Source organism: Ochotona princeps, chromosome 8 (genome assembly GCF_030435755.1).
Source record: "Ochotona princeps isolate mOchPri1 chromosome 8, mOchPri1.hap1, whole genome shotgun sequence".
NCBI lineage: Eukaryota > Metazoa > Chordata > Mammalia > Lagomorpha > Ochotonidae > Ochotona > Ochotona princeps.
The window spans coordinates 56,258,601-56,278,058 of NC_080839.1; the positions used below are offsets into that span (position 1 = coordinate 56,258,601).

General features: G+C 45.4%; 1 protein-coding gene across 2 annotated transcripts in view; it reads left to right on the forward strand.

Moving 5' to 3' along the window:
* The first annotated feature begins 9,723 nt into the window (after positions 1 to 9,723).
* The window catches only part of LOC101529527 (fasciculation and elongation protein zeta-2), a 48,331-nt gene continuing 38,596 nt past the window's right edge, over positions 9,724 to 19,458 (forward strand). For both annotated transcript variants that reach the window (XM_012926252.2, XM_058668092.1), the window contains exons 1-2: positions 9,724 to 10,007; positions 14,541 to 14,649. In XM_012926252.2, coding sequence (XP_012781706.2) covers positions 9,766 to 10,007; positions 14,541 to 14,649 — 351 coding nt within the window. In that variant the 5' untranslated portion in view covers positions 9,724 to 9,765. The remainder of the gene's footprint in view (positions 10,008 to 14,540; positions 14,650 to 19,458) is intronic.

Here is a 19,458-nt window from a genome sequence, read left to right on the forward strand (position 1 = left end):
AACCTTAAAAGCTGCAAATTCATGCATTAAGTACTTGTAGATGGTAAGGTGTTGGTCATGCCTGTTTAATTTCACTCACCTTGTTAACAGAAACCATGTAATGAAGGGTAGTTACAGAGTTCGTGGAGCTGGACCTGTTCGTGAAAAGGAACACAAAAATAGCTATGATAGTAAATATTTAAAATGAGAACAATTTTATGACAAACTGTAGTTTCAGAGGTGACAAATACCATAAGGATTATGATATCCAGAAAAATTAAAATTCTAAGCAATTATGTTTGAGTCACATCTGAACAGTACTCCAAAGCACAAATTTCAATTTTTTTTTCCACCAAAGTCAACTTATCTTTAATTCTGTTTCCGTGAACTGTTTGAACTGCCCTGCAGTTTCCCCTACATTTTGGCTGCTCCTCTTGAATTGTCTTTTTATGGGACTGCAACTCTCATAAACAATGGAAAGAAACATTCAATTTTTCCTCCAGCATAGTTTATCAAAATATTTTTAAGTTCTCTGATGGTTTAGGACAATTTCAGATTCATAGCAGTGTAAAGCAGTATTGTTAGGTAACTGTCGGAAAATTTATGAGTACTAAGACTTCCAGGCAATGCAAATGCTTCATACAGTGACTAATCAACGATCTGCAGCCTGGCATCGCTGTCTCTTTGCTTTGCAAGAACTTGTTAATAAGCATTGCAATTCCTTTCTCAGGGTTGGTGAAGCCCTGTGCAAATAAGCGTCCCCGAAGCTTAAACTTCTTTCATTTCATGGTATACCCACTTGTGTGCCAGATCTCATGTTGCAGACTCAACCTTTTTTCCTTTCCTAGAACCAGTCAGGACCTGGCTGGTTTTTTGTTTTGTCTTTGCCTGGCCAAGTCTTGGGTACTGTCTGTTTCTGGAGCCTTCACTGTGTGTAAGAAGAGAGAGAGCCTGGAAATCCTGATGTGTCACAGAGACTGCTGCTGGCTGTTGAATACTCCATACTGCCTGAGGTTTGGGTGTAGCAGGACATCTGTAACAGGGCATGCTTAAGTGGAAAACGGATGCCTTGTTCATCCTCCATGGATGAGAGCTTACAATTCTCTGTGAATGATGATGGAAATGTAAAAGTAATTTGGGAAAAGCTCAGATCAACACATGAATGGTTTCAGCCTAATTTTTATGAAAAGGAAAAGCAGGGTGGAGAAAGTATTGCTAGTGGATGAATGGAATGAAGCTTGAAACAATGGAGAAATAGATGAGAAAACGTGAAGTGATGTGAAAATATTGTGAGGAAAAAAGACACACATTGATGGAGGCAGTAAATGATGGCTCAAGTATTTGGGTTGCTGTCACACACCAAAGTAAGTCCTAAGCCTCTGGCTTCAGCAGACCCAGATGGGCTGTTGTAGCCATTTGGGGGAAAGAACAGTTAAAAGCTCTTTCTCTGTATCTTTGTCTCTCTGCCTTTCAAAGGAAAGAGAAAAAGATCAATTTAAAAATACATGTTCCCTTTTTACACAGACACCAGATTATACTAGAGGCCGTCCTAAGACCTCATTCTAACCCAGTCATCTTTCCAAAGGCTTCTCCCCTAGGGTCAAACAGGTCTGTTTGAAATCTTGAGGCTTATGTAGTCAGCATGGGGAGGGCTGGGGGCTGGGTTCCTGACTCTTCTGGGTGGAGCTAGCCTAGGGGATGCTTTCCAGCACCACTCACTCCTTGACCTGGGTGCGGAAAGAGCATATTTCAGACCATGGAAGTGCCTGGGATCCCCTAGTTACACCACCCAGGGTGATTGCTCTGGTGACGTGCAGGCCAGGGGCCTAATTAAGTCCTTCAGGGGTGCTGGTCAGATTCAGAGACAGTCAGTGGAAGTCAATCTTTCAGAGTTACAAAGTTGCACTCTGCAACAGGGAGAGAACAAATATTTCTTTCTCTAAACAATAGTAAACCATTGGCCAATCACCTGTTCTTAATTCTAGAGTACCAGATTAGGAGCAATTAGTTTATTTCTGATCTACCCTAGTCAAATCAAACAGAAAACTGAGCAAATTGTATTTACATATTTAATGATATTATGTAAATGATTATCGTAGTAGGTCACTTTGCTTTGCTTTTGTAAATAGAAATCCTGACTAGTGATATATTTATTCAGATGTGTAACGTTTTGATGGAGGTGTTGATATAGCAATATCATTCCAGCTCTTTTGCTATGCAGATATTTTGACCATATTTTTTAAAAAAGAAAAATAACCTAAACTTACAGCTTTTAAAACTTAGGTTGTGTATAGGAAAAAAATTGTCCAAACTTAGTGTTACTTCCTCTCCCCGCTTCCCCTTACAATGCAATTTTCCTTATCTAAATATGACAAAAGAAAATTTAACATTTTTGGATATCAAAATTTAGTTGAGAGAAGAAAAGCATCTGACCAAATGAAATTCCCAAGGTGTAGGATGCTTCAGTTCCAATACTTGGTCTTGTGATTCTATGCCTGGATTTTGGCTTCTGGCTCTTGCTTTGGTCCAACTCTGGCTCTTGAGGGTATTTGGGGAAGGAACTAGTAGGCAAGATTTCTCTCTCACTCTCTTCTTTCTTCTGTCTGCTTCTCAAAGAAAAATAGTGAAGAAATTAAAAAATTGGACAAATATTTGTAAGTAATTTATATTAAATAAATATCAGAAAATAGACCATACATAGTATCTATGAGCAATGTTAAATGTACAACCCAATCAGACACAGCCTATTAATTCACAAAATCCATTTGTCTCTATCAAATGCCACACAGGCCTCTTGGTTTCTCTTCAGTTGTATACTCTGAATTGTCTGCATCTCATCTCTGCTAACCTACTGATACCACCTTGCCTACTAGTGTGCCTGTCACCTGCCACGATGTCACCTTCCAACAGGTGCCATTGGGATCCTCATAACTTGGCCTGCCTTTTGACAAAATTTATTTCCCCTCTACTTCAATGGCAAGTGGACTCTGTTTTCCTGAAAGTTGGTTGTTTATTCTTTTTCTTCATCCTTTCTCTCTCAGAGAGACAGAGAGATTATATTGTCACTGAATTCCTTCTCAGATTTAGTGCCTCAGATTTCTTTACAAATACTCCAGCACTCCAGTGACAATACCATTCTAATAATTCTGTATCACTTTATAGGAAAGTAAAATACAGATTTACTTGAGAGGTAAAATAAGAGAGAGATAGTAGTGAACAAACTAAATGGTTTCTGAATAATGACAGTAATGGTTGTTTACATTTACTTTTTGGAGATAATTCAGGCCATATCCAGTGTGTTCTTGGAAGTGGCTTCTATGTCTGCTGTTTGGGTACCTTCTGAGGACGCGAATGAGGACTCATCTCTTGCTGACCTAGCCTTGCTTCTGCTCGGACTAATTTTGCCTGAGTTAAACCCTGATTAGCTTTAAAATAAGGGGCATAAATGTTCACTGAAAAGTCACTGTTAATGAGGCCAGCATTGTGACATAGCAGGTGAAGCAGCAGCCTGTGATGCCAATCCCATGGGTGCCAGTTTGTGTCCCAGCTGCTCCGTGTCTGTCCCAGCTCTCTGCTTGTGATCTGGGAAAAGCAATGAAGACTGTCCAAGTGTCTGGGATCCTGCCCCCACATGATAGACCCAGCTGAAGCTCCTGCCTCTTGGATTTAGCCTGGCCCAGTGCAAGCCATTGCAACCATCTGGGGAATGAAGCAGTAGATGGTAAGTCGATCTCTCTCTCTCTCAAACTCTGACTTTTGGAAGAAATATTTTATTTATTTATTTATTTATTTATTTATTTATTTTAAGATTTATTTTAAGATTTATTTGTTTTATTACAAAGTCAGATATACAGAGAGGAGGAGAGACAGAGAGGAAGATCCTCCGTCCGATGATTCACTCCCCAAGTGAGCCGCAATGGCCGATGCGTGCCGATCCAAAGCCAGGAACCAGGAATCTCTTCCGGGTCTCCCACGCGGGTACAGTGTCCCAAAGCATTGGGCCGTCCTCGACTGCTTTCCCAGGCCACAAGCAGGGAGCTGGATGGGAAGTGGAGCTGCCTGGATTAGAACTAGCACCCATATGGGATCCTGGTGTGTTCAAGGCAAGGACTTTAGCCACTAGGCCACACCGCCGGGCCCTATTTATTTATTTTTATTACAAAGTCAGATATACAGAAAGGAGGTGAGTCAGAGAGGAGGATCTTCCATCCGATGATTTACTCCGCAAGTGAGTGCAATGGCTGGTGCTGTGCCAATCCGGAGCCAGGAGCCAGGAGCCAGGAACTTCCAGGTCTCCCACACGGTTGCAGGGTCCCAAGGCTTTGGGCCGTCTTTGACTGCTTTCCCAGGCCACAAGCAGGGAGCTGGATGGGAAGCAGGGCCTCCGGGATTAGAACCGGTGCCCATATGGGATCCTGGTGCGTTCAGGGTGAGGACTTTAGCTACTAGGCCACGCCGCTGGGCCTGAAATATTTTTTTATTAATAAAGGTTCAATTGTGTATGGTCCTTAACTACACATAAGTTCCTTGATATTTCTTGATAGAGGAGGCAGCCATTCTTAAACTTTGGGGTTAAGTCATGGATTTCTAAGTGCCTTTTACTTTTGATTCATCAGCACAATCCTCTATTCCTGTAAATATTTATTTACTTATTTGAAAGGCTAAGTTGCACTCACACACACACACACACACACACACACACACACACCCCACATCCATTTTCCATCTGCTGGTTTACTCCCAAATGGCCACAATGGCTGGGGTTGGCCCAGGTCAAAGCCAGGAGCCCAGAGCTCCCACATGGGTCTCCCATGGAGGTCCACACATTTGGGTCCTCTTCTGTGGCTTTTCCCAAGAGCATTAACATGGAATTGGATCTAATGGAGCAGCTGGTACTCAAACTGGCACTCATGTGGGATGCTGGCATTGTAGCTGGTGGCTTAATCTCTTGTGCCACAATGCCAACCCTTCTCTCCCTCCTAATAAGTATTGACTAAATATAGTCATGACTTTAGCCTGTTTCTAGAACCTTTTTTTATATATCTTCTCAGTGTGCATAATCATGTCTTTAGCATTTGCTAAATACACTTTGATAACTAGATATTTTTTAGTTTTAAAAATTTATATTTCCTTTGCAGCTCATATATTTTCTTATTATTACACTGTTATTTGGTCTGAATGCTCTGCTTGTCATTGTTTCTTATTTGGATATGCTCTGTGACACACTATATATAAATATCTGAAAATGAATGCCTTGTTAAACCACAGAGGTAACCACTTCATGGGAAATGATTAATGAGTATAATATTCAAGCACTATGACACTAGCTTTCAAAGTTTATGGTTTCTGTTTGATTTTGAACCCAGGGCTGGAAACTAATTCTACAGATGACTTTTCTTAATATATTAATGAGCCAGCATATTTGCATATGTGCATTTTCATTAGGTGAGAAGCAGTGGAACCAAGCTATGTGAGAATGGGGTGTGAGAAGCCCAGCTTTGCTGGGAGCCATTCAGTATTGATGAGCTGATGTAAACAGGCAAGGCTGGCAGGAAGCTACAGTTTTTCCAGGTTCCTGGCAGCATAGGAAGGAACCAGTTTGGCTGATGGGAAGGAGACCAGGGAAACTGGCCAGGGTTACTGTCAGGAGACGCTAAGTAAAGGGGACTAGGGGAGGGGGACTTGGCGCTGGATCAGAGGTTCAAATCAAGTACCAAAGGAACAAAAGGAAGGCATAAAGGGATTTGGGTACAGCCCCGTTCTGTGTTATCTCTTTTCTCTCTGTAACAAAGTACCCAAAGTGGGGGTAATTTGTGAACTTAGCCCACAGTGTTAGACTCTAGAAGTCTGAACAGCCCAGCACCGACTCTGACAAGGGCCTCCCTGGTTGGATCGCATTGTGGCGGATGGTGGAGTACCTGTGAGAGCAATCATAGCAAGACAAGAAGACAGAGCAGAGAGTAGGCAGGATTGCTCTTTAACAAATGTATTTTATTTGAGAATTGGAGGAAGTAGGGGATGGATATCTTTGCTGGTTCTCTCTCCAAATACAACAGCTGACATCTGAAGGGCTGAACCAGGTTGAAGTTGGAAGCCTAAAGTCAATTTAGGTCTCCCACATAGTGGCAAGGACCCAACCACTTGAGCCATCACTTGCTGCTTTCCAGGGTCTGCATTAACAGGAAAGCAGAACTGGCACCAGAATTGAGGTTCAAATGCAGCCACTCCTGGGCTTGGCATGAGAACTAAAGTCCTCACCTTGCATCTGCCTGGATCCCATATGGGTGCCTGTTCTAATCCTGGTGGCCCCACTTCCCATCCAGCTCCATGCTTGTGGCCTGGGTAAGCAATTGAAGATGTTCCAAAGTCTTGGGACCCTGCACCCACGTGGGAGATCTGGAAAAAGCTCCTGGCTTTGGATTGGCTCAGCTCTGGCCATCGCAGCCACTTGGGGAGTGGACCAGTAAATAAAGATCTTTCTTTCTGTCTGTCCTTTCTGTAAATCTTGACTTTCCAGTATGAGACACTCCAATGTGAGATGTGGGCATCCAAAGCAGTGTCTTCATTGCTGGATCTCTGGCTTGCTGTTTTATAACACCCATTGTCCTGAGACACAGATCCCTGCAGGAGAATTGCATTAATTCCTTCCCAGGATAGTAGTTTCCAATGATACAATAATCTCCAGGTCTGCCATTTTCCAGCTCCTGACCCTGAGGACCAAGGTTTAATAGCTTAGAGTCTCACCTAAAGGAAATACAAATTGCTATCGATCTCGGATATGATGTTCTAGGAGGCCATGGAACAACTTGAAAGCTCCAGCCACCACATGGGAAGACAGGTGAGTAGAAGGCTTTAAGGCTTTGAACTGAAATGTTGCTATTTTATAACTTCAATCAGATTACAAATATTGCACTGTGTAAAGGGTTTTCTGCTGTCACTTTGTCATGTTTATAGTAACTATTTGAAATTTACAAAAGCATCCATTGATGCATTGTTGAATAGTATAGTTTCTTTTCTAATCTTACTTTGTTTCGGTAAAGTAACAAAACCTTGGACAAGAGTAACAAAACTAGAGACAAATATAGTTAGCTATCTCACACATTCCTCTGGAGCATTTTTATAAAGTGTGCTGTATGCCAAGGTTACTCTGGGTGTGCAGACATGAATCAAGAAAAACAATCCAAATCTCATATTCCCTATGTGATAGCCCAAGCTTCTAGAGTGATCCTAATTTGCATTTAATTAAAAGTAAAATCATCTTATGAAACAGTTGGCTAAACTAAAATTCTGAGATCACTGGAACTAATCTTGGGAGCATGTTTTTAAAACTGAATAAAAAATTGGACAGTGCTGCATTTGAGACCTATAATTTTCATTTCCACTTTTATATACACACACCATGCAGATGAGTGGAGAGATAACCCCAGGGGAACAGTTTATTTTTGCCTGCATGTGTATGTAATTGGAGGAGTTTGAGTCAACTTGATAGGTTCCTTGTAACTATGTGTAACATACCATAGTAGGAGGGAAGCTGGTCTTTGACACTCCCAGGGCAAAGAGTCGTGCTCATAAGTTTGAGCTACTTCCCAGTGTTTCCCTGTCAACTTCAGTGCTGTTACGTTCTGACTAGCTTGGATTACGACCAGCTAGGGCTGAATACCTGTTTCCTTTATAAAGTCATTTACTATCACTGACATGAAAGTTATTTTTCAAAAATACATGCTTATCTTTTATAACCTAGTTATCTCTGATTTCTGCATGGCATATTTGGTTATTCCAGTTCAAAAACACTGCTCCTGGGCGAAGCGCGATAGCCTAGTGGCTAAAGTCCTTGCCTTGAACTTGCCAGGATTGTAAACGGGGCATGGGTTGTAATTCTGGAGGTCCCGCTTCCCATCCAGCTCTCTGCTTGTGGCCTGGAAAAGCAGTCAAGGACAGCCCAAGGCCTTGGGACCCTGCACCCATCTGCACCCGCTTGGGAGACCCAAAGAAGCTCCCAGCTCTTGGCTTTGGATTGGCTCAGCTCCAGCCATTGTGGTGGCTTGGGGAGTGAATCATCAGATGAAAGATCTTCGTCTGTCTTTCCTCCTCTCTGTATATCTGACTTTGCAATAAAAAGAAATAAATCTTCAAAACAAACAAGCAAGGAAACAAAAAAACTCCCGAGAATGTATTGCCTTTCCACATTTCCTTTAAAATACACCCCAACTTTTAAAGATATTTATTTATTTATATTTGGAAAGGCAGATTTATAGAGAGAAGGAGAGAGAGAGATCTTCCATCCTCTGGTTCACTCCCCAAATGGCCACAATGGCTGGGGCTGAGCCCATCTGAAGCCAGGAGCCAGGAGCCCCCTTGGGGTCTCCGACATGGGTGCAGGGTCCCATGGTTTTGGGCTGTCCTCTACTCATTTCCCAGGCCCCAAGCAGGGACCTGAAGAGAAGTGGAGCAGCCAGGATATGAACTGGTGCCTATACGGGTGCCAGTGTTTGCAAGCAGAGGATTAGTCGATCGAACCTTTATGCTGGTTCTGCCCCCATTTTTTTTATTGTATAAAACACATCTAACATAAAATTATCATCTTAACCATTTTCAAATATGTAGTTCATTGTATTCACATTTTTGGTCAATGAGCACCACTTTTCAACTTTTAAAGATTTATTTCCTGAAAGGCAGAGTGAAGGGCAGGGAGGAAGAGGGAGAGAATTTTCCGTGTGCTGGTTTACTTCCCAACTTGCTGTAACAACTGGGGCTAGTCCAGGCCACCACCAGGAGCCCTGAACTCTGTCCCAGTCCCCCCCATGGGTAGTAGGGACCCAACACTTGGGCCATTTCCCACTGCCTTTCCTGGTGCCTTAGCAGAGAGCTGGATAAGATGCAGAGCCGCTGTGAGTCTTATGGGATGTTGACTTGCTAACCCACTGTGCCACAGCTTTTGACATCTTGCAAAACTGAAGTGCATGAAGTGATAACTTCCCATTTTTCCAGTGCACTTACTTTTTATACTGCACAAATGATTTCCTGTCCGTCTTATCACTCAACTGTGTTGTAAGCCCCTTTAGTGTTTACTGTCAGGCAATAAGTGCCTTGTGAACAGTAACTCCCACAATCATTTACCTTTGCTCCCCAGGCTCTAGCACGTGTTTTGCACGTGGGCGACAGAACCCATTTGCTGAACACAGTTCAAGTGCCACTTAAATATCTGCCATTTCTACTTGGGAAGTCACAAAAGGCTGGAGAAAAACATAATCTTGTCACGCTAAGTAGTTCAAAGACATGCTTCGTTTCAGCCAGATTTAGGTCAGGTTCCTAGAAAGGGAAACTATGTGCAAAGTTCTGTCTAAATGATAGTATAAATAGGAAGCAACACAAGGCAGTTAACAGGTCTTCCTTGCTAGGGGCTCTAAGCACAGACCGCTGGCCAGGCAGAGGCCGGGGGCGGGGCCTAGCGGCTGGGCGGGGCACAGGGCTGACCAGGGTCCCTGGGGCGGGGCCTGGTGGAGATCGATGGGCGTGGCCCGTGCTGACGGGATCCCGGGGGCAGGGCCTAGCGGCTAGGCGGGGCACGGGGCTGACGGGGTCCCGGGGGCGGGGCCTGGCGGGGGCTCGGGGCGTGGTCAGGGACTGACAGGGGTCCCGGGGGCGGGGCTCGGGGCGTGGTCGGGGACTGACTGGGGCCCCGGGGGCGGGACTAGGGGCGTGGTCAGGGGCTGACCGGGGTCCCGGGGGTGGGGCCGAGCCAGGCCAGGCCGGCCCGGGCGGGGCGCGCCGCAGCACCGGGCGGCGATGGCGGCCGACGGGGACTGGCAGGATTTCTATGAGTTCCAAGAGCCGGCCCGGAGCGTCCTGGACCAGGAGAACTGTAATGCCGGGACAGGGGCGGACACGGGCGGCGACGGCTTCCCGGCGTTGGCCTGCAGCCTGGAAGAGAAGCTGAGCGTGTGTTTCCGCCCCCCGGGTCCGGGCGCCGAGCCCCCGCGGGCGGCCGTGCGGCCCATCACGGAGCGCAGCCTCCTGCAAGGGGACGAGTGAGTGCGGGGCCGCGGGGCCGGGCGGGAGTCCCTTCTGCCCCGGCCCAGCCGGCGGGCCCCGGGTCCGTGGCTCCTCCCCGCGCCCTCCTTCCGCCTCCACGGAGTCTCCCCGACGTGGGGCCGTGGCCTGGGCCCGCCCCACCTGCCCGGCGTCGGCTTCGGGGGACCGGGAGGGAATCCCTTACGGGGAGCCGGTAGCTGGAGCCTTGGCGGGCTTGCCTGGGGCCGCCCGTTGGTTCAGCTGGCACCCCCTGAGCGCCCGGTGTGCCACAGGAGGCGTCCCGCAGGGTGGGAGGTCAATTTGTAAACAAACGTTTGTAGGCCAGTGCAGGGATGCGCGGGCACGGACGAGTGAAAGAGGGAGAGTCGGGAAGAAATCCCTAGGGAAAGGAACCGCAGGCTCTCCTCTGCAGGAGGGGTGGGGGATGCAGGAGCTTGCCTGGCAGGTGGTAGTCGCGGCGCGTGCAGCGGGTACGGCGGAGGCGTGGATGCTTCGGGAATCACTTGCGCCCACTTGAGAATCCGGAGGAGTGCGTGCCGGCCTCCGGGGCAGACACGTAGAAGGGCTCTAGTGAAAGTCAGCATCTCACTCCTGGGGGGGAAGTCCGTGCGTAGAGGATAATAATAATTACCCAAGGGCCATGCTGGGAAATTCACGGGGAGAGAGGAGGACCTGGGGTCATTTGATTTAACCACCGGCAGCCCCTGTAGCAACCTAATTAACAAGGGTTGTGATTGTTTACCTCACGTGTGTCCTAATTGCTGATAAAAGGGCTTGTGAGTGGGAGGGCTGTGGAGTGCCTTGGCTTTGTACAGGGTAAGGAGCTTCCGCAGGGCTGAAGGTTAAAGTGAGCGGGACGGGTGTTGGGCGGGAGTTTTTCCCAAAGCTGGGGTGGGACGGAGAGACTAGCGGCTGAGTTCCTGAGAGGTAAAACAGGAACCCTTGGTGGGGAGAGGGGCGTCCAGCCAGCCAGACTTTCCCCCTAGCCCTGTGCATTAGCAGGTTCATCGGAAATAGGGCAGGCGATCGAAAAAAGGGCTGAGAACAGCCTGGTGTGTGGAGAACCCTCTTTCCTGGTTCATCTGTGAGCACCCGTAGGATGCAGCAGCGGGAAAGTTCGAGTGGGTTTTATACACAGAGGCATGCAGGTGAAAGATGGTATTTTTCAAAGTCCACTCTCAAGACAGTATGTATTTATGTACTTTGAATCACTAAGACGGGGAATTTATTATGTATTTGGTTTACCAAGAGTAACTTTTTAAAAACAGTTCTGCGGCTTGTGCATATTGTTAAGGGGCCTCGATTTTGCTTTTTCCTCTGGACTGTCTGAAAAATAGATTATTTTAGCCCCTTGCTTAAGTCTTAGGGTGATGTAAGGTTGAAATGTTTTTGCTTTTCGGTAGATGGTAGGATGTTGGTGGTAATGCATATCTGTGGATTTGGGAACGCATAAGATGGCTCTCCTTTTGGGAGCCAGGTTGCTCAGCACAGCCTTCCTGCCTCGCACCTGGGCTCCTCATTGCTCAGCCAAGCCCGCTGCTTTCAATGGAGAGAGTTTCAGGTTGTTTTACTGAGAGGATCGCTGCCTTGCCTTAGGGCATGCTATTTACCTGTTCTGGGCCCCAGTGTTTGTTTAACGTAGGTTATACTTACTAGTGCTGGAGTTTGGTTTTAGAAGGGAGTGGTGCAAGGACTTTGATTTCCTTGGGAAAGCCATGTGCTGCCAGTTGTTTATGGCTGGTTGTAAGACTTTATGATAGAGGCAGGTCTTGGGTCTTAATTGGAAAATTCTAGAAATCTTCCACTGAAGTTGTTTCTCCTTCCTGTGCCCTTCCAACTGCAGATGTTCTGACCTTGGTCTAGGGAGCTCAGGTGGGTGGCCTTTGTTTTCTTGCAAGATCAAACTCACCCACAGTTACCTCTTCCTGGAGAAGTATTACATTTCCATTGTATTTTTAAAAATTATTGATTGTAACCTCATTCAGCAAGGAGCAAATGGGCAGACAAAACATCCCCCTGAAACTCATAACTATCCTCACCTGTTAGAATATCCCGCTCAAGGTCGTGGCCAGGCATAGCCTGTTAGTACTTGACAATGTTTCAACAAGGTGGCTATGGGCCAAGTACTCCACAATTAAGCAATCCAGAGGCATTGCCTCCAATTCTGGCTAATTGGTCTTGGAGGAGATCACATTATTCCAACTGAGAGGAGAGCAGGAATGAATCATGTGGTCAACATTCACTTTTCTAGAGCTTTTTGGGTTCACATTTCCTGGAGGTTCATGCTGAGGCCCCCTCTTATTTGAGATGTTACTCTGTGGCCACTCCAGGTGCTCTCACGTCAGCACCAAATCCCCATTCATTGAATCAAGTCTCTTTTTTAAAACTTGCCTTCTCATGTGTGCACTCGTGTTAGGTATGTTATTGTATTGCAGTGGCTTCCTCTTTGGGATAAAGAGCTCACCCAGTATTTCGTGACTTACTCTAATATATCTGCTGTAAGTATTTTTTAAAAGATTTATTTATTTTACTTGGAGTTCAGAATTAGAGACACGCAGATCTTATGTCTGCTGGTTCACTCCCCAAATGGCTGCGAAGGCTGGAGCTGGGCTGCACCGAACCTGGAAGCCAGGACTTCTTTCTGGGTCTCCCATACAGGTGCAGAGGTCCAAAGACCTGAGCCTGTCTCCACTGCTTTCCCAGGCTATTAACAGGGGGCTGCGTCAGAAATGGAGCAGCCAGGATAGGAACTGGAGTCCATGTGGGAAGCTGGCGCTACAGGCAGAAGATGAGCCTGTTTCGCTACCATACCGACTCCTACCTGTTTTAAATTTAAAAGTGTTTTGTGTTCTTTCTTTTCTGGAATCTATGTGTACTGCCAGTAAGCCGCTCATTCACGTAGTGTTTAACTTTAGCTCAATTCACTTTCACTTCATTTTTATCCCTGAGCTGCTTCTCCATAAAAAAAAAATTGTCATTTATATGCTGATCATTACTTTGGTACTGATTCCTGAATTTTGGTCATGAAATTGGAGTTTGTTGCCCTTTGGGGTGGGAGTGGGATGGGACCTTACTCAGCGTATTTGAGTTAATGTGTAGAGTAATGGCACTGGAAGGAGTGTGCTTAATGTCCAAGCTTCTCATTTCTGGCAGAGCAGCTGGTACCTACCCGGGGGAGGGGCCGAAGTCTCAGACTCCTCTTTGAGTTAGAATAGAGATGAGTTTGTTGCCTGATTCTTAGTCAAGTTCCCTTCTCATGTTATTTCTGACCCCCAGTTCTGCTTGGGAACAAGGTACCCTACTGCATTGGTTGGAACACTGCATCTTGGGCCCGGCGTGGTAGCCTAGTGGCTTAAGTCCCATCCAGTTCCCTGCTTGTGGCCTGGGAAAGCAGTTGAGGATGGCCCAGAGCCTTGGGACCCTGTACCCATGTGGAAGACCCAGAAGAAGCTCCAGGTTTCTGGCTTCAGATTGGCACAGCTCCAGCCATTGCAGCTGCTTGGGGAGTGAATCAATAGACGGAACATTTTCCCCTGTCTCTCCTCCTCTCTGTATGTCTGACTTTCTAAAAAAAAAAAAAAAAAAAAAAATACCCTAAAAAAAACCTCTGCATCTTACTGTGAGCTTCTCTTGCCATTTCTAGAGTTTGGGCTGGTGTGGTACAGATTGGTTATTCCATCTTGGTCTAAAGTTGAGAATGGATTATTTCTTCAGAAAAAAATCAAACTAACCTTAGCAAAGTTTTTATTAAAAAGGCAGATTTGTAGAGAGAATCAGAGACAGAAAGATCTTCCATCTGCTGGTTTACTCTCCAGTTGGCTACAGTAGCCAGAGCTGAACAGGTCCAAAGCCAGGGGCCCCCTTGGGATCTCCTACAGGGATACGGGGTCACAAGGCTTTGGGCCATCCTATGCTGCTTTCCCAGGCCATAAATAATGAGCTGCATGGAAAGTGGTTGAGCTGGAAACGAACCAGCACCCACATGGGATGCTGACACTTGGAGGTGAGGGGTTAGCCAATTGAACCATTGCACCAGCCCCTGAAAACTAACCTTTATTGAGAGAAATGATGTACGTTATGACCCATTCAATGTGTCTGGGAGTTTCAGAAGAAAACAGTGGTGCACAGTGTATTAGCACCTGTTGCCACTGGAAGCATTCTTCCATCTGCCTCTACATCTGTTTACGCCTGTGAGATGGGATGTCACTGCTGGTGCTGGATGAGGGCTAAGTGAGTATCCGGGTTGTGTAGAGCAGCGCCACATAAGTGATGTCGTGAAGTACCAGCTATGAGAGGGAGGTTCTTAACCTCTGCTCACCTTCCCTCGGGACTTCTGGATAGCCCAATTATATATAATTTTTTAAATTAATTGTTACTTGAGAGATTTTCCTATGTGGATGTTTTCCTGAGAAACAATGCCTTTTTAAAATTTTTGTTGCTTGGTATCCTCATTTTACTGTGCCACTGAATATGTGCTTAGTAAAAGGTCTATGCAATGTTTGGTTGATGGTGGTTTTTTTCTCGTTCAGGATTTGGAATGCCCTGACAGAAAATTATGGAAATGTAATGCCAGTGGACTGGAAGTCGTCGCACACCAGGACCCTGCATTTGCTAACCCTGAACCTCTCCGAGAAAGGGGTAAGTTGGGGATGGACTTGAGTGGTTCTAAGTAACTTGGCTTGATCATGGAAGTCATACGGGAGCATTGGTGTCTAACTTGAGGTCAGTGGGTTGCCTCCACTGTCCGAGCTTGGTTCCCTCTCGGCTACGGTGCTGTCACTGCGCTAGCAGATTCCTGTACTTCCCTGCACACGCTTGCTTCTGAATGGTTAGTTGCGTTTTCACCAACTGTGTAGGTTGTTGAGTGATTTCCATCCTCCTCCCCCGAACTTGTATTACAGTGTTTAGTGTACCGGGCATACTTGGGGAGAATTCCAGCCTTTGATTTACTATGTTGAGGGTATTGGAATGTCAATATGTAGTTAACGTTTTCATGAATTTAGTGGCTTGATGGAGAGGACATGTATTCCTGTGAAAATTAGGAACATTTTATCTTAAAAAAAATTTTTTTTTAAGATTTCCTTATATTGGAAAGGCAACATTGCAAAGAGAGAGAGTGAGAGGTCTTCAATCCATTGGTTCATTCTCCAAATAGCTGTAACAGCTGGAGCTGAGCTGATCTGATCTGAAGCCAGGAGCTTCTCCTGGGTTTCTCCTGTGGACACAGGGACGCGAAGACTTGACTTTCCTTCACTGTCTTCCCAGATCATAAGCAGGGAGCTGGTTGGAAGTGGAGTATTTGCGACTCAGACTGGCACCATATGGAATACTAGCACTGCAGGCAGAGGCCAACCTACTGTGCCTCAGCACCAGCCCTGCAAATGTTTCAATGGCTTGTCAGTTCTTGGCTTTTCACTGTGTTGGTGGCTAACTTACTCTGCTTGCTACTCTCTTTTTTTTTTTTTTTTTTTTTTTAAGATCTACTTATTTTTATCGGAAAGGCAGATAGAGAGGAAGATCTTCAGTCCGATGGTTCACTCCGCAAGCGGCTGCAATAGCTGGAGCTGAGCCAATCCGAAGCCAGGAGCCAGGAGCTTTTCCCAGGTCTCCCAAGCTGGTGCAGGGTCCCAAAGCTTTGTGTCGTCGCCAACTTCATTCCCAGGCCACAGGCAGGGAGCTGGATGGGAAGCGGGGACTCCGGGGTTAGAACTGGCACTGTTATGGGATCCTGGTGTGTTCAAGGAGAGGACATTAACTGCTATGTTATTGCACTGGGCCCTGCTTACTGCTCTTGTTACGTTGATGTCAAGTGAAAATACCTTGAGTAAGAAGCAAGAGTTCCGGCCTGGTGCCATGGCTCAGTGGCTAAATCCTCACCTTGCACACTCTAGGATCCCATGTGGGCACTGGTTTATGTTCTGACTGCTCCAGTTTCTATGCAGCTCCCTGCCTGTGGCCTGGGAAAGCAGTCGAGGACAGCCCAAAGCCTTGGGACCCTGCACCCGTGTGGGAGACCTGGAAGGAGCTGCTGGTTTCTGGCTTTGGGTCAGCTCAGCTCCGGCTCTTGGGGCCATTGGGGAGTGAACCAGCGGATGGGAGATCTTTCTGTCTGCCTCTCCTTTTCTCTGTAAGTCTGACTTTCCAATAAAAATAAAAATTGATCTTTAAAAAGGGAAAAAAGTGTGAGCTTGGTGGTATTACAGCTAGTAGACCAGAAAAGTGCAGATAATTACTTACAGTGGAATGTTAGTGTCCATTTGGCCCAAGCTAATGAGAAATATGGACAAATTATGTAGACTTCAAGGCCAGACTGTTTAACTTCCTCATAATATAAGAGTGTAAACTCTTGCTAGATCTTCTGGCATGCTGTATATTTCATTAGGGCTAATATTTTAAACATAGGATTGTGAATGTTTTATGAACATGATTTTCTTAAATACATGATTCCGGAAAGCCTGTTAATATTTTCTAGTAAGTGCAGAATATGAACTGTGTTTCCCATGGTGATAGATATAAATTTTTTTAAGATGTACTTTGATTGGAAAGGCAGATTTACAGAGAGAAGTTGATACGGAAGGGAAAGGTCTTCCATCCACTGGTTCACTCCCCAAATGGCTGCAAAGGCTGGCGCTGAGCAGATCTGAAGCCAGGAGCTTCTTCCAGGTCTCTCACGTGGGTGCAGGGTCCCAAGGGTTTAGGCCATCTTCGACTGCTTTCCCAGGCCAGGAGCTGGAAGGGAAGTAGAGCAGCCAGGATATGAGCTGGCACCCATATGGGCTCCAGACACACACAAAGCAGGAATTTAGCCACTGAGCCATTGCACCAGGTCCTAGATAAGGGTTTCTTACTCTTTATCCCAGTCATTGATCCTATTACTTGCCAAGCAGTTAGTGAGTTAGGAGGAATGCACTAGCTTATCCTGGTCTTCGGTTTGTTTAGGTTCTAAGTCATCATTTTGAGCTTAGCTAAAATTTCCCCTCCTCTCTGAAGCTTGTTGCTACTGGTTTAGGACTTTAAAGTACACTTAATCCCACCTTCCACTTGGGAACTCCCTGCCTTTGGTGGTTCTGACAGATGGTCATTTAGCTGTAGCTGAAAGCCCTGCATGGAAGAAAGGTGCGTGCACTCGACTCTGTGGGACAAAGTATTCATTACCTGTCCCAAGGGATAATTCAGCTGTGTGGTCTCGTGGATGCCTTGCCCCAGAGTGCTTTGTGTCTGTAAAAACCACTACTGTGTTGTCTTACTGTTTGATATGTTTCCGGGTCTGGTGCTAGATGATGGCTTTGCAGCAGGTGTTTTTGCATCTGTCTCTGTAGTAAGTACCCCTGGGCCTAGCACATTGGAAGTGCCAAGACATACGTTCAAACAGCCTCATCAGTGTGACTGTAGAGTGAGAGCTTATGATGGAAAGTGCATCAGCTATTGTATTCAGTAATTTTGTTATTACTATTTTATTTTCAAAATGTTTGGTTATTTGTGCTGTAAAAGGAAGTGAAACATTTGAAGAGACAGCTAAGTATACCCTGGTTGCACATTGCACAAGGTATTGTGCGTATTGACACATATTGAAACATTGCATGGTATCCCAATTTTAATGTCAAAATTGGATTAAGGCTGAAGCATTTCTTCTAAAATTTTAAAAACTTTATTTACTCACTTACTTGAAACACAGAGAGACAGATGCAGACTTCATCCACTGATTCACTTCTCGAATGGCAGTATTAGCCAAGGCTGGGCCAGGCTAAAACCAGGAACCTTGACCCTGGCTTGGATCTCCCACATGGGCGAAGGGCTCAGGCATTTGACTCGACCTTTGTTGCCTTCACAGGTGCGTTAATAGGAAGTCAGATGCGAACTGGAGCAGCTGGGACTCGGACTGACTTTCTGATACGGTTTTGTCATGTTCAAGCAGCTGCTGGGCTCACTGTGGCACAACATCAGCTCCAAGATTTTTAGTTTTAAATATTTTTTTTTTCTCTAAATTGTTTAAAACTGTCATGGACTAGCCATGGTAGCTAGTCCACAAGTTCTTTTTTATGTGACATGTTGAGAAATAGTAAAGAAATTCTTGTATGACCTCAAAGAGAAACACAATTACAGCATGAATGGAATATTTATCTTCACTGAATAAAATCTGTGTCCCGTGCTGCTGTTCGTAAGTTGCATCTTGAAGACTTGTCCCTGTGTGCGGCCTTTTGCATCTTTTCAATGCCAGAGCAGTGGCATATGCAAGGTAGTAACACATAGACTGTGAGTTTAATACAGTACAGACTGGAAAAGATTTAGCTGGAAAACTTAATAGATTAAAATGTGCACGTGGCCATCCATCGTACTGTCTTTCCACCATGACATGATTGTTCCAGTTTCAAGGAATAGAACTCGATTCCACAGGAAGGTTTGTAGTGCACAGAGAGTTCTAGAACAGATGAGCCACAAGGACTTTAAGGCTCATTTTCTAATTCATAGTGTATTATCAAAAGTCTAAATCTGGACTAGTGATTTTATGTATCCTGTACTCTGAATTTTCTATTTCCATGACTATGCTATGTGAAATTTGCCTTCCAGAAGCATTCTTTAGATTAGTCCAATTATAAAAGCTGAAGCTATGGTACGTTTTTCTCTTTTTGGTAGTGTGAGTTGCAGTTTTCTTTTTGCAGTAAGATGAGAAAAATGGGCTATTGCAATGGTATATCAGGCTTATTCTCCACCTGTGGTGTTGGCATTCCATAAGGGTGCTAGTCCATGTCCTGGCTGCTGCGCTTCTTGTCCACCTCCCTGCTAATGGCCTGAGAAAGCAGTGAGGGATGGTCCGTATGGGAGACCTGAAGCAGCTCTTTGTTCCTGGCTTCAGATTGGCTCAGCTTTGGCTGTTAAGGACATTTGGCGAGTGAACCAGCGAAGGGTAATCTCTCCCTCTTTCATTCTTTCAAATAAATAAATCCTTAAAAATTGTTTATAAATGAAAACATTCAGGAACATTGTGGTTTGCTAGGTTGAAGGTTAATTTTTAAAATTGAAATGAAGATGTCATGCTTCTAAATTCAGTGTTGTGCTAGAATGAGGCCCTAGGATATCCCACATTCTTACCTGGATAGTTTCCCTGTGATGTGCCTTCAGTTTCACACAGGGAATCGGCTCTCCCAGCTCTGTGTCTAGTCCTGGCATAAGGATGGGAATATTTAGCAAAGACAAGGCACATCTCGGCCGAAAGGAGAACGAGCAATGACCCGCATGCCAGCCAAGGTTAGTTTTCAAAGGCCGAAAGGGATTCCAGCCTTAGCAGAGGCCATCTTTGTTTGAATGCGCTTGGCACTCGCTGTGGAAAGATGATCTGGGGTAATTTTTTTTTTCTGTTCTCATGAAAATTTATTCTAATAGTTTCCTGGTATTGCTCGTATGTTTTGGCAATGACCACAAACCTAATCTAAATCTAGTGCCCTTCTT